The sequence below is a fragment of the Corythoichthys intestinalis genome, chromosome 19 (assembly GCF_030265065.1).
Source record: "Corythoichthys intestinalis isolate RoL2023-P3 chromosome 19, ASM3026506v1, whole genome shotgun sequence".
Taxonomy (NCBI): domain Eukaryota; kingdom Metazoa; phylum Chordata; class Actinopteri; order Syngnathiformes; family Syngnathidae; genus Corythoichthys; species Corythoichthys intestinalis.
Genome location: NC_080413.1, coordinates 11,511,702 through 11,525,658, shown reverse-complemented (window position 1 = coordinate 11,525,658; position 13,957 = coordinate 11,511,702). Strand labels below are relative to the sequence as shown.

The following is a 13,957-nucleotide window of genomic DNA, read 5'->3' as shown; positions in this document are numbered from 1 at the left end:
TTCAAAATGTCCTCCTGTTCTAAATTTGTCTTCCCCCAGAAAATTAACATTTTAAGCTTTCCAATGATCACATGTGCATATCAGACAATTTTGAAATTTGGACAAATTGGGGATCCCACAGCAATACTTCAATTCACCTGAGTGTTTTCCGCCATATATTTTCTAATAAATATTTTTTAAGCACTTCAAATGTACTAATTATGATAGGTTTTAAACATGTTACTGTCACAGCAAGTTATTTTTAAACAAGAATAAAGAAAAAAATGCTTGTCTTTATTAAATGCCTCATTGAGTGAGTCCACTCACATTCACTCAAGCTGCTCACTTACACACGATGAGTTGCCACAGCAACTGTTTTAAAGGTTAAACAATGATTGACACATACAGCGCTTTGAAGCTTCGGCTTCCAAGCATCTGTGGCAAGATCAAAAATTAAACGTCTGTCAATCATCGTTAACTTTAATAACTCCAGTGCACTGCCTGACTAACAAAGAGCAGCAGGATGGAAAGTGAGACTACGTGATTGGCTCGGGATAGCTCATCTGTATTGATTTATTTTTTTAATTGGAAAAAAAAAATCCGCAATGGACTGAGGGCGCCAAGTTTGAAGCGCGAAGTAGCGAGGGATCACTGTACTTTCAAGACCAAAATTGTGTTTTTTTTAGATTAATTATCATCTTACAAGTACATTTCCTTCAATGGAACTTGTACAAATACAACTTTATACAGTTACTATTGCAGTTTTTCATATTAATATATGTAAAGTTTTTAGATCACCCAAAATATAATTATTTTTCTTGTATTATAAGTATAACATCATTATTAGAGGTGGGAATCTTTGGGCACCTAACGATTCGATTATGATTCAGAGACTCCTACTCGATTATAAATCGATTATTGATGCCCCCCTCCCCCCATTTTTTTTACATTTTTTTTTTTATGTTTTATATATTTGTTCCAAAATTGTTCAAAAATCGTCTCAGGCTAAATAAACCAAACTACTATTTTAGTATCAAGTTACTGGTTAAAAACAGTAAATAAAATACTCAAGTCCCCATTCTGTATCAGCAGCATTAAACTACATTCAATTAAATGTTGTGAATCAACCGTTAAAGTTGTTAAAATTGCGCCCGTTATTCCATAATTTCCCTCATGTCTACTTTCAACATGTGAAAGTTTGAAAACTGTTTCATCATTTAAAGATAGTTTCAAGTCAAGATTTTTCCAATTTAGGGGCATTTTAGATAAAAAGTAATTAGGTTCTCTACGACAGAGCCTTCTAGAGAAGTCTACTGCTTTAAGATGGCGCCTGTTTACTAGCGCGGGAAAGACTGTCATTTCACACCTAGTCTAGATATATGTGATATCTACCATAGCCGTATGTTGCCGTATGTTTGTAGCAACTAGCAACTGGGCGCTGTTTGTAGCGGCTGACGGCCGCAGTCAGGTTTTTTTTTTTTTTTTTAACCTAGCGGCATTAGCTGCACATGATATTTACTCTCGGTCCGTTCCTCATTGCGTCCCAAAGACCGCGCTGACTGCGTTTTATTTCCGCTTTACCTGGTATAATTCAATAATCGGAATTTGGATGTTTGTGAATCGTTCTCGAATCTTCCATGGCTGAATCGCGAAGAATCTAAGAATCGGAAATTTTGCACGCTTCTAATCATTATTGTAATTGTTTTATTTTATTCTGGGAATTTTACAACTTTTCCAGTTCAATACGTGCAACTTTAAAATACAAACATAAAACATCCACGTGAATACCATAAAAATATGCACACAAAAAAAGGGATCAAATTCAATATTTTTTTTTCTTTCGTAATTACTGATAGCATTTCATGTCGAGGAAAGTGTCTCTCACCATCAATAATTTCTTCCTTCACTTTGTGCAACTCGCGGAACACTTCATCCAAAATTTCCTAAAGGAAAACACAATTCAGTCTTTTGTTAAAAAAAAAAAAAAAAAACCCTATCATTTTATTTGAATTCGACAGTTTACCTGTTTCATTCTATCCATGTCTAACGAATCTGTGTCATTGCTGCTCCCCCCAGACCGTATCCTACGTTGACATTGTTCAAGCAAACATTAAACACATTTTTGCATCACAGTAACACACAGTTTAACTCTGTCACCTTGAAGCCATGGCCCTATCCGCAGAATTGGCTCGGTCCCACGGCTTTTTTGCTCCATCTGTATAAAAGCACGCATACCCAGTCATGTTAGAATGCACGGTGAAGTGGCGTTTGCTCTAAGAATGCAAGGACCCAAAATATGTAAAAAAAAATAAGTGACGAAATGTATACTGTGTTTACATGACATTGACTTAATATGTGCTACTACGCACTTAACTTTTGTTCAGAATTAGCCTCTTATCACTGGTGACTATGCGGCTTACTTTTCATTAGGGTTGTTCCGATCATGTTTTTTTGCTCCCGATCCGATCCCGATGGTTTTAGTTTGACTATCTGCCGATCCCGATATTTCCTGATCCGATTGCTTTTTTGTGCTCCCGATTCAATTCCAATCATTCCCGATCATTTTTCCCAATCATATACATTTTGGCAATGCATTAAGAAAAAAATGAATAAAACTCGGACGAATATATACATTCAACATACAGTACATAAGTACTGTATTTGTTTATTATGGCAATAAATCCTCAAGATGGCTTTTACATTATTAACATTCTTTCTGTGAGAGGGATCCACGGATAGAAAGACTTGTAATTCTTAAAGGAGAAATGTGACTTTGTATATTGTGACTAAATATTGCCATCTAGTGTATTTGTTGAGCTTTCAGTAAATGATACTGTAGCCATGGCCAAATGCATGATGGGAAGTGGAACCATGACTGTGCGTAGTGCTACCAATTGATATATCTTCTCTGCGTTGGGAAATAACTTAAGGTGTTAAGAAAAAGATCAATTGCTACCTTGCTTCCCCACATTGCTTCCCATGATATTTCTAATCATAGGGAGAGGGATTGTAAGGCCTTAGCCAATTGAAAAAAGGCTCCAAAGGCTGCCAAAATTCACTCTACTCACTATACGCTCCCTTTTATCTCCCTAGATAGGTAAAATGGCGCCATTACAAATTGAGCGCGACGATGCGTGAGTGGGTCGTGCAGCGCATGCATTAATTGCATTAACTATTTTAACGTGATACATTTTTAAAAAAAATTAATTACCACCGTTAATGGGATAAATTTGATAACCCTACCTTAAGCCTAAACTAAAGACTCTGGATGAGTGTAACATATTATGTCTGTAACGTTAAATACAATTAGAAAACGATTTATTTAAAAAAAAAAAAAAAAAAAATTAAAAAAAGGCATGGCCGATATTTTTTCGCCGATTCCGATACTTTGAAAATGACGTGATGCCGATCGATCGGGACATCTCTAGTTATAAGCATTCATAAATTCCTTATAAATTACACAAAATGCATGCGTTTATGGATAAATGATGGAATATTAGCATTTCCCCAGGTGTTGTAATACCCTTTAAGGTTCCCCTGATATGGTGGTAATACAAATGAAAACAACAGTTTAAAGCATGTGACAAATACGTACCTGTGGCGTTCTGACCTCCCCGGGTGCCGGGCGAGGAAGAATTTGGGTCGTCCTGATGTGAGACACACACATAGTTGTTTATTTATACATGTATATTTACTCTATATTTATTATTAGAAGCATAGACGGGGCACTCACATTTTGGTTGTCATCTGGCTTTTCTGAAGCTGCTTTTCTTCTGGGAGCAAGAGAAGGCGCCATGTTAGGAAAGTCAGCATATTGAATTTTTTTTTTTTTAAATGTGAATAAAATAACAATACCTAACCCCTAACCTTAACCCGTTTTAGACAGGAGTAATCTGACATATGATTTTCAAAACAAAAGAACAGTAACGACAAATGAAGAAAAGTTGTTGTGTCTGACCTTCGGGCCAAAAGAGCATTCATCTCCTCCATTAGTCCTCCGTTGCCCCCGCTGGTTCTGTTCACCTCATTGTTTTTGGCGTTGGATGAATTGGAAGAGTTGGATGAGTTCTCCTCAGGCTGATGAGAGTACAGTGGGATTGTGAAAACATTGGCTGCCATTAACGGTGCTAGACGTCCAATTCATTTTGACTGGGAGGGGCGAATGAACATGAATGAAACATGACCGTTCACAACCAGTCCTCCCAGTTTAAATCATTTACTGTGGGGCAAATAAGTATTTAGTCAACCACTAATTGTGCAAGTTCTCCCACTTGAAAATATTAGAGAGGCCTGTAATTGTCAACATGGGTAAACCTCAACCATGAGAGACAGAATGTGGAAAAACAACCCAGTAAATCACATTGTTTGATTTTTAAAGAATTTATTTGCAAATCATGGTGGAAAATAAGTATTTGGTCAATACCAAAAGTTCATCTCAATACGTTGTTATGTACCCTTTGTTGGCAACAACGGAGGCCAAACGTTTTCTGTAACTCTTCACAAGCTTTTCACACACTGTTGCTGGTATTTTGGCCCATTCCTCCATGCAGATCTCCTCTTCAGCAATGATATTTTGGGGCTGTCGTTGGGCAACACGGACTTTCAACTCCCTCCACAGATTTTCTATGGGGTTGAGATCTGGAGACTGGCTAGGCCACTCCAGGACCTTGAAATGCTTCTTAAGAAGCCACTATTTTGTTGCTCTGGCTGTGTGTTTGGGATCATTGTCATGCTGAAAGACCCAGCCACGTCTCATCTTCAATGCCCTTGCTGATGGAAGGAGATTTTCACTCAAAATCTCTCGATACATGGCCCCATTCAGCCTTTCCTTTTCACAGATCAGTCGTCCTGGTCCCTTTGCAGAAAAACAGCCTCAAAGCATGATGTTTCCGCCTCCATGCTTCACAGTGGGTATGATCTTCTTCGGATGTAATTCAGTATTCTTTCTCCTCCAAACACGAGAACCTGTGTTTGTACCAAAAAGTTCTATTTTGGTTTCATCTGACCATATCACATTCTCCCAGTCCTTTTCTGGATCATCCAAATGCTCTCTAGCGAACCGCAGACGGACCTGGACGTGTACTGGCTTCAGCATGGGGACACGTCTGGCAGTGCAGGATTTGAGTCCCTTGCGGCGCATTGTGTTACTGATAGTAGCCTTTGTTACTGTGGTCCCAACTCTCTGTAGGTCATCCACTAGGTCCCCCCGTGTGGTTCTGGGATTTTTGCTCACCGTTCTTTTTTTTTTTTTTTTTTTTTTTTTTTTTTTTTTTTTTTAAACCTGTCCTGTTCAGCTGTTTGACACAGAGAATGGAAGTCTAAGTGCCCAGATTCTGAACAGTTTTAATGTTTCACATTGAGAGTCTGACATACTCCCATTGTGATCATTCAAAATACCTTTTCATTATGACAAAGCAGCGAACAGGAAGGGATTATGGGGGGACAGAAGAAAAGAAATGCAAGAGAAGAAGGAAAAGAAACACATACACAAACAACAACTAGAAGTACATTGAACATCTAAACTAGTTACTAATATGCTGGTGCTATCGTCAGCGAGATGTATTTCCGGTTTACACCATGTGGGGGCCTATTGGCCAGTGAAAGAGGAGAATGGGGGTGGGGGTGTCACCGTTCTTGTTATCATTTTGACGTTACGGGGTGAGATCTTGCATGGAGCCCAAGATCGAGGGAGATTATCAGTGGTCTTGTATGTCTTCCATTTTCTCATAATTGCTCCCACAGTTGATTTCTTTACACCAAGCGTTTTACCGATTGCAGATTCAGTCTTCCCAGACTGGTGCAGGTCTACAATTTTGTCTCTGCTGTCCTTCGACAGCTCTTTGATCTTGGCCATAGTGGAGTTTGGAGTGTGACTGACTGACTGACATTGTGGACAGGTGTCTTTTATACCGATAATTAGAGATGTCCCGATTGATCGATCGGGTCCGATCACGTCATTTTCAAAGTATCGGAATCGGCAAAAAAATATCTGTCATGTTTGTGTGTTCTCAGCTCTTTTTTCTTTATTCAGCTCCTGATTGAACCAGACTGGCAGGGTAACACAACACACCTGTGCTTGATGGGGAAAGCTCAATATTTAAGGAAGCCTGTCACCATCTGCTAGTGTCGGACTATTGCTTGCTACCTGCCTTGCTTACCGCTGTGTTCTCATCGTCGTTCTTCGTGCTTCCCGACATTCTACGGTCGTGGTCTGGTTTGATCATTTTTATGTTTGTGCTCTTTTGGACTTTGTAGTTAGGATTTTGTACTCTGTTATATTCGCGCCTTTCTTCAGGCTCTCTTAGTTGTAATTTGTTACACTCGCGTTTTCCAGCGTGCCCTCTTAGTTGTAATTTGTTACACTCGCGTTTTCCAGCGTGCCCTCTTAGTTGTAATTTGTTACATTCGCGTTTTCCAGCGTGCTCCCTTAGTTGTAATTTGTTACACTCGCGTTTTCCAGCGTGCTCCCTTTGTTGTACTTAATAAATACAAGCATTCACTCTACCTGATCTTCTGGTCTGTGTTTGGGATCCACATCAACGGCTTGCCGTTCATAACAATATCGGCCATGCCTTTTTTTAATATATATATATTTTTTAATTAAATCGTTTTCTAATTGTATTTAACGTTACAAACATAATATGTTACCCTCATCCAGAGTCTTTAGTTTAGGCTTAAGGTAGGTTTAGCAAATTTATCCCGATAACGGCGGTAATTAATTTTTTAAATAATGTATCACGTTAAAATATTTAACGCAATTAATGCATGCGCTGTACGACCCACTCACGCATTGTCGCACTCTATCTGTAATGGCGCCGTTTTACCTATATAGGGAGATAAAAGGGAGCGTATAGTGAGTAGAGTGAATTTTGGCAGCCTTTGGAGCCTTTTTTCAATTGGCTAAAGCCTTACAATCCCTCTCCCTATGATTAGAAATATCATGGGAAGCAATGTGGGGAAGCAAGGTAGCAATTGATCTTTTTCTTAACACCTTAAGTTATTTCCCAACGCAGAGAAGATATATCAATTGGTAGCACTACGCACAGTCATGGTTCCACTTCCCATCATGCATTTGGCCATGGCTACAGTATCATTTACTGAAAGCTCAACAAATTCACTAGATGGCAATATTTAGTCACAATATACAAAGTCACAAGTCTTTCTATCCATGGATCCCTCTCACAGAAAGAATGTTAATAATGTAAATGCCATCTTGGGGATTTATTGTCATAATAAACAAATAAAGTACTTATGTACTGTATGTATGTATGTAACGAAAGCAAAACTGAATATATTACTTTTGGCACACCTTCTATGTTAAATGCCCTTGAGCCCAACCCTGGCACTCTGGCTCCCTTTTTTAAAACACATGTTAAAAATCTCGGAGTGATATTCGATTGCAGGCTCAACTTTGAAAAACAGATTAGTTCTGTTGTAAGAGCAAGTTTTTTCCAGCTCCGTCTCCTGGCCAAAGTGAAGCCTTTTCTTACTCGCCACGACTTGGAAAAAGCAATTCACGCTTTTATAAGCTCAAGGCTGGATTACCGCAACGCTCTTTATGTTGGTCTTCCCAAATCCTCAGTTTCTCGTCTCCAACTTGTTCAAAATGCTGCTGCTCGATTTTTAACAGATACACCTAGACGTGAACATATTACCCCCGTGCTATCATCGCTCCACTGGCTTCCAGTCCATTTTAGAATTGATTTTAAACTTTTACTGTTTGTTTTTAATTCTATTAATGGCCAGGCTCCTTCTTACTTATCAGAAATTTTAACCATCCGTAACTCTGGCAGGAGTCTTCGCTCTACCGGCCAACTTCATTTGCAAGTCCCAAGGTCCAAACTCAAACAGTGGGGAGACCGATCTTTTGCGGTGTCTGCACCCAGGTTATGGAATAGTCTTCCCCCGGAAATCCGCACCACTACAAATTTGGGCCTTTTTAAATCTCATTTAAAGACACACCTTTTTAGACTCGCCTTTCCCCAAGATTAGTTTAGCCTGGTTTTATTTCTTTAGGGTTTTTAATGTTTTCGGATTTTATCTGTTTTATTGTTTTGTTTGGTGTCTGACTAATCGTGATTCGATGGTTCGTTTTTTTTCTTTTCTTTTCTTCCTAATGTCATTTTATAACACTTTCCTGCCTTTTATTTACTATGTGCCATGTTTGTCTTTGTTGTAAAGCACTTTGGGGACCTTTCGGGTTTTGTAAAGGGCTATATAAATAAATTTGATTTGATTTGATTTGATTTATGTTGAATGTATATATTCGTCCGAGTTTTATTAATTTTTTTCTTAATGCATTGCCAAAATGTATATGATCGGGAAAAATTATCGGGAATGATTGGAATTGAATCGGGAGCAAAAAAAGCAATCGGATCGGGAAATATCGGGATCGGCAGATACTCAAACTAAAACGATCGGGTTTGGATCGGGAGCAAAAAAACATGATCGGAACAACCGTACCGATAATGAGTTAAACAGGTGCCATTAATACAGGTAACAAGTGGAGCCTCGTTAGCCCTTGTTAGAAGAAGTTAGACCTCCTTGACAGCCAGAAATCTTGCTTGTTTGTAGGTGACCAAATACTTATTTTCCACTCTAATTTGGAAAAAAAATTCTTTAAAAATCAAACAATGTGATTTTCTGTTGGTTTTTTTTACATTCGGTCTCTCATGGTTGAGGTTTACCCATGTTGACAATTACAGGCCTCTCTAATCTTTTCAAGTAGGAAAACTTGCACAATTGGTGGTTGACTAAATACTTTTTTGCCCCACTGTAAATCAATTACATGTCTATCATTGTTAATTAATTATGTCAATCTATTAAAACTGGTGCTCCTCACTCTTTGCACACGTCGTAGCTTGGCTCCAGCTAGCATGGCGGCGAGCCCCGTCTGCGCTGGCAGTTCGTCTCCATGGATGGGCAGTGGTGGAGGCAGGGGTGTGGCCCCGGCAGTGGGCGGAGGAGGACCCGGGGGTGGCGGCGGAGGCGGAGGTCCCGCCGCCATGCACGCGGGTGGAGGTACGACCGGGGGTGCCACCGACAGCACAGCAGGGTGGCCTTGGAAAGGAGAACCTGGATGGAGGGGAGTAGTTAGCAGCGGTCGCTTTGGGCTAATATGACATCATCATTGTGCGACATCCAACCTGAGTTGGAGGAGCGTCGCTCCCGCTCCATGTGGGCCTGCATCTGTTGCTGCTGCTGTTCCATCATTTGCCTGGAACACACACAGACATTGTAAATATGTCTGAGTTAATATTAACATTTACATTATCATCATGGTTCATATCTGCTTATAGTAAAGCATCCCATTTTAGCTCAAATTTCGCTAACGTGAAATAGGATCATATGTGATGTGTTCTAAAATTTCATGCTTCAACGATTAATCGACTAATCAACAACTAATGGATTATCGAATTAATAAAATTTGTTTTTGGTTCATTATTTGGAGACATTGTTGACTTAGAATTTTTTGTACTTTTTTGGGGAGATTCTTGATCGTAAATATGAACTTTAAAAATATATATGTATTTTAAATAAATAAATAACAGTTAAAGCCTCTCTTTTATTTTATTTTATGACTATGAATCTATAATTTCGACTATAAATTCTACCTGGGTATTAGTCGCGCCAGCTAAAGAATGCAAAATGAAGAAGAAAAAATCAAATATAAGTCGCACTGGAGTATAAGTCGCGTTTTATGGGGTCAATTTTTTTAATTGATCAAAAAACCATGAACAAGCATTATACTTTTAAGTAATAATAGTAAAATGGAGAAAAACAGGCTAAGTGAAAAAAGAACATGTAAAAAGTCATGTGAAAAAATTAGGACACCCCATGAAATATTCAGTTCTTTATGAAGAAATGTTCACATATCAATGTCTGAATTTTTTTTATTTTTTTTTTATCTCTGGAATAGAAAGTAATTTAATTGCAAGTTAACAACAAAAATTAACATTGTTTTACTCATTAAACCAAATAGATCAACAAAAATGCATATTCTAACTGAGGAAAAAGTTAGGACACCCTACTACCTAATAGCTAGTGTTACCCCCTTTGGCTTAAATAACTTCAGTGAGACGCTTTTTGTAGCCATCTACCAGTCTTTGACATCAGTCTGAAGAACATTTGCTCCACTCATAAACACAGAATACTTCCAGCTGTGAGATGTTTGGGGGGTTTCTTGCATGTAAAGCCAGTTTCAAGTCACCCCACAGTATCTCAATGGGATTAAGATCTGGGCCATTCCAGGACTCTCCATTTCTTGCTTTTCAGCCAGTCCTTGGTGGATTTGCTGGTATGTTTTGGGTCATTGTCATGTTGCAGGGTCCAGTTTTGCTTCAGCTTGAATTTTTTCCACAGATGATCTCACATGTTCTTCAAGCACCCTCTGATACACGATATAATTCATGGTGGATTCTAAGAAGGTGAGCTGACCAGGTCCTACTGTAGCAAAGCATTCCCAAACCAGGACACTTCCACCTCCTTGCTTCACAGTTGGTATGAGGTTCTTTTCCAGGAATGCTGCATTGGGTCAAACATGTCCTCTGTTCTGGTGTCCAAATAACTCAATTTTAGATTCATCTGTCTGTTCATCAAGTCCTGGTCTTTGTCTACATTCACTCTGGCAAACGTCAGTCTGGCGTTCATGTTCTTAGAGAGCAAAGGTTTCCTCCTTGCACACATTCCATGAAGGGTAAACTTGTGAAGTCTCTTTCTGATTGCAGAGGCATGCTCTTTCACATCAACAGTAGCAAGAGCCTTTTGTAGGGCCCGTGATGACATTTTAGGCTTTTTGGTGACTTCTTTTAGCATCTTGCGGTCTGCTCTTGGGGTGAGCTTGCTTGGACGGCCAGACCTGGGCATGTTGGCAGTTGTTTTGAATATCCTCTACTTTTAGACTATTTCAGGAGAGCGGAACTCCCCATTTTTTATTCTTTTGAGATCTTTTGAATTCCTTTTTCAGACTCATAAGCATCTGCAATCTTTTTTCTGAAGGCCTAAAACAGCTTATCTGATCTCACCATGGTGTTTTCTCTCACTTCAACAGTCAGGGGCATGCCAAACTTAAATGTGAGGTTCAAATAAGGCAAGCTTCCTTCAAAACACTCGGTAATGATGTTCTAATCATGTGCACCTGATGTGATACCCCGGTGTGTGATTTTAGCCATTTTAAGTGGGATTGAATGTGGGGGTGTCTTAATGTATTCCTCAAAAGAAATAGCATTTTATTTAAAATATTTAAAATTTTACAGAAAGATAGAAAAAAAAAATCTGTTTTAATTGTTTAGTTCTATTACTTGAATCCCTCAAGATTAAGTCAAGTTAAAATTTATATTAAATATCCATATGACCAAATATGTTACAAACACACAGGCTTACCTAGGGTGTCCTAATTTTTTCACATGACTGTAAGTCGCACTTGAGTATAAGTCGCAGACCCAGTCAAACTACGAAAAAAAGTGTGAAAATACGGTATACTTATTTAGTATTTTAAAATGTATTTTACCTCAAACATTTGAAAAAAAAAAAAAAAAAAAAGAATATTCCTTTGATAAAAATGTAATATTTTTATTTTTTTAAATAAAGAATAAAACATTCTCATTTAAATACTCTCTGATTTTTGTTCTCTTGTTCAAATTTAGTAAGACCAATAATACCGGTAAATGCTGTCTTCATACCCGAGAGCTTAAGTTCACATGTTTGACATGCAGTTAGACGCTACACTAACACACATAAGCATACATGAATGGCTGACAAATCCTCACCACTGCTGCTCTCGTCTTTGGGTTCACTCAGAGTTCACCTGCCGCTTTTGGGGATCATTCCATTTTTGTTTGGTTGAAATATATACTAAAGAGCAAAACTGAATGTTACAACCAAATATTGTACATTCCATTTGTTTGTTGTCACGTTCTTTATTTTTATGATAACGTGGCGTATGTGGCAGATGATTTGGTAATAAAACGTGATGTGTAAACACACATGACATGAAATGATTGTTATTTGGGTGGGCGAGGAGATTTTGTGGTCAAAGGTTTGTCTTAATTTCAGTGGGCGGAGCCTTTTTTTGGAAAAGGGTTACATCATCGTAGGGAGCAGCAAAGAGGATTTGGCAGATTTTTTCCCCTTCAGTGATACTATTGGTTTTTGTAGCAGAGAAAAACAACAATACAGTGGTATCTTCACTTAGGAGTTAAATTTAAAACAATTTTCCTATTGAAATGACATAAAACACTAAGAAATTTAGCGAGTGACTCAAAAATTTAAGACCCTTTTTCGTCAAAATACCACTTAAGAGTACAGTTGTTCGATATTGACGGGTGAACGCTAATATTGGCCGATAAAAGCATTTAAAATAATAGCCCGAAAATATCGTCAACGGTTTTGTATACGCATGTTGGCTTAAAAGTTAATGAACAAGCCTGCAGCCTTTGTACATGGACTGGTCACAGCTGTGCACAAATAAAATGAACAATAAATGAAAAATAACAAATTATAAACTCAGCACATCTAACTGCTACCCTACCAGAAAGAAGTAGTCACTAAGAAAAGTAATAAAACATGATTTATCATGTGCAAAAGCCCAGCAAAAGCAGCAAAATGAATCTTGGGAATTGCCACTCATTTTTCATTATCTGGACTCTAGGATTGCCTGCCCTTATTTGTAATACTTTGTCACCTCCTGGTGGCACATTGGGGTAACTAGTGTAAATCAGATTTAATTGTGAACTATTTCTTTAATTTATTGACGGCCATGAACGTCCAAATTTCATATTCATTTCTCATGGCATTAACTTTGTTTAATGCCATTGACGGGCATGTTTCTCCATTGTATTGATGCCAATGTAATTGCTTTCCATTGACGCCTATGTAAGTGGATGCCATTGATTGCCATGGACGTCCAAAAATGTTCCCATTCATTTTCAATGGCAAATATAAATAATGTCTCAAAATCAACAGGAAACGACAAGATATCAATAGGACATCTCCCCCGAACCTCCTTAATTCTATTGACGCTTATGGAGGGTGCTGCCATTGACGGCCATGGACGTCCAAATTTCCCATTCATTTCTAATGGCATTTACTTTGTTTAATGCCATTGACAGGCATGTTTGTCCATTCTATTGATAGCCCTGGGCGGGGCTAAGATCTGTATCTCCACATGGCAAAGACCAGAAGTAATTTTTCCCGAAATTGCAGTTTCTAGTTTATTGACCAACATTTTAGCTCATTTTATGTTAAGTCCATGACTGCACATATCGGTGTCGGTTTGATATCGGTATCGGATTTTTGGAGTTGGAAAACATCGGGATATCGGTTAAAATATTATCGGACAACTCTAATTAACAGTATATAGTTCTTTTTTTTTTTTTTTTTTAATGACACACCTTGCTCTCTGGGCTTCGATCTCTTCTGAGCTTGGTCCATTTTGGACTTGACGCTGCACAGCTGGACCTGAGTGAGAAATGACGGATATCAGTTATTTATAATAAACAATTTTTTTGCTTCAATGTTTTAACCCATTGACACGACAGACTGGACGGATTGTACGTCCAACCACATCAATGGCAGTCAATGAATGAATCATCTTCAGACAATACATAAAACACACGATGTGAAATAGAAGACATCACCTACATGACATGGCGAAGAAGAAGAAGCGACCGTAGCAAACACACAAGCACTGACAAAACCGCTCACTTCTGCCTACCATAATTCGCCTGGGCTAGCCCTTCGTCCTCCTCCTCTTCCTCCTCCATCATCGCCTCACCTGACCCGACAACCCAACATTACAATACGTAACCTTCCTCCCCCCACTCGTTACTAGCCACAGATCAGCTGTCATGTAACGCAAACCTCCAAGGCAGCAGAAGTGCAGTGAGCGCCCAGGAGTTGTGTTTCCATTACAAGTGAAACTATGGTGACTTTGCACAAAGTCCATCAGATTAGATCTCAGCTCAGTTTTAACTTTTCA

General features: G+C 38.6%; 1 protein-coding gene across 3 annotated transcripts in view; it reads right to left on the bottom strand.

Annotated features, from left to right (window-relative positions):
- evlb (Enah/Vasp-like b) overlaps positions 1–13,957 on the bottom strand; it is a 56,455-nt gene that overhangs the window by 2,786 nt on the left and 39,712 nt on the right. For 2 of the 3 annotated variants that reach the window (XM_057822395.1, XM_057822392.1), the window contains exons 4-12: positions 13,371–13,437; positions 9,126–9,196; positions 8,822–9,054; positions 3,938–4,056; positions 3,713–3,752; positions 3,575–3,626; positions 2,137–2,194; positions 2,003–2,063; positions 1,865–1,922 (exon numbers count right to left, since the gene is read on the bottom strand). In XM_057822395.1, the coding sequence (XP_057678378.1) occupies positions 1,865–1,922; positions 2,003–2,063; positions 2,137–2,194; positions 3,575–3,626; positions 3,713–3,752; positions 3,938–4,056; positions 8,822–9,054; positions 9,126–9,196; positions 13,371–13,437 (759 nt within the window). The remainder of the gene's footprint in view (positions 1–1,864; positions 1,923–2,002; positions 2,064–2,136; positions 2,195–3,574; positions 3,627–3,712; positions 3,753–3,937; positions 4,057–8,821; positions 9,055–9,125; positions 9,197–13,370; positions 13,438–13,957) is intronic. The other variant, XM_057822394.1, reaches the window with a different exon arrangement.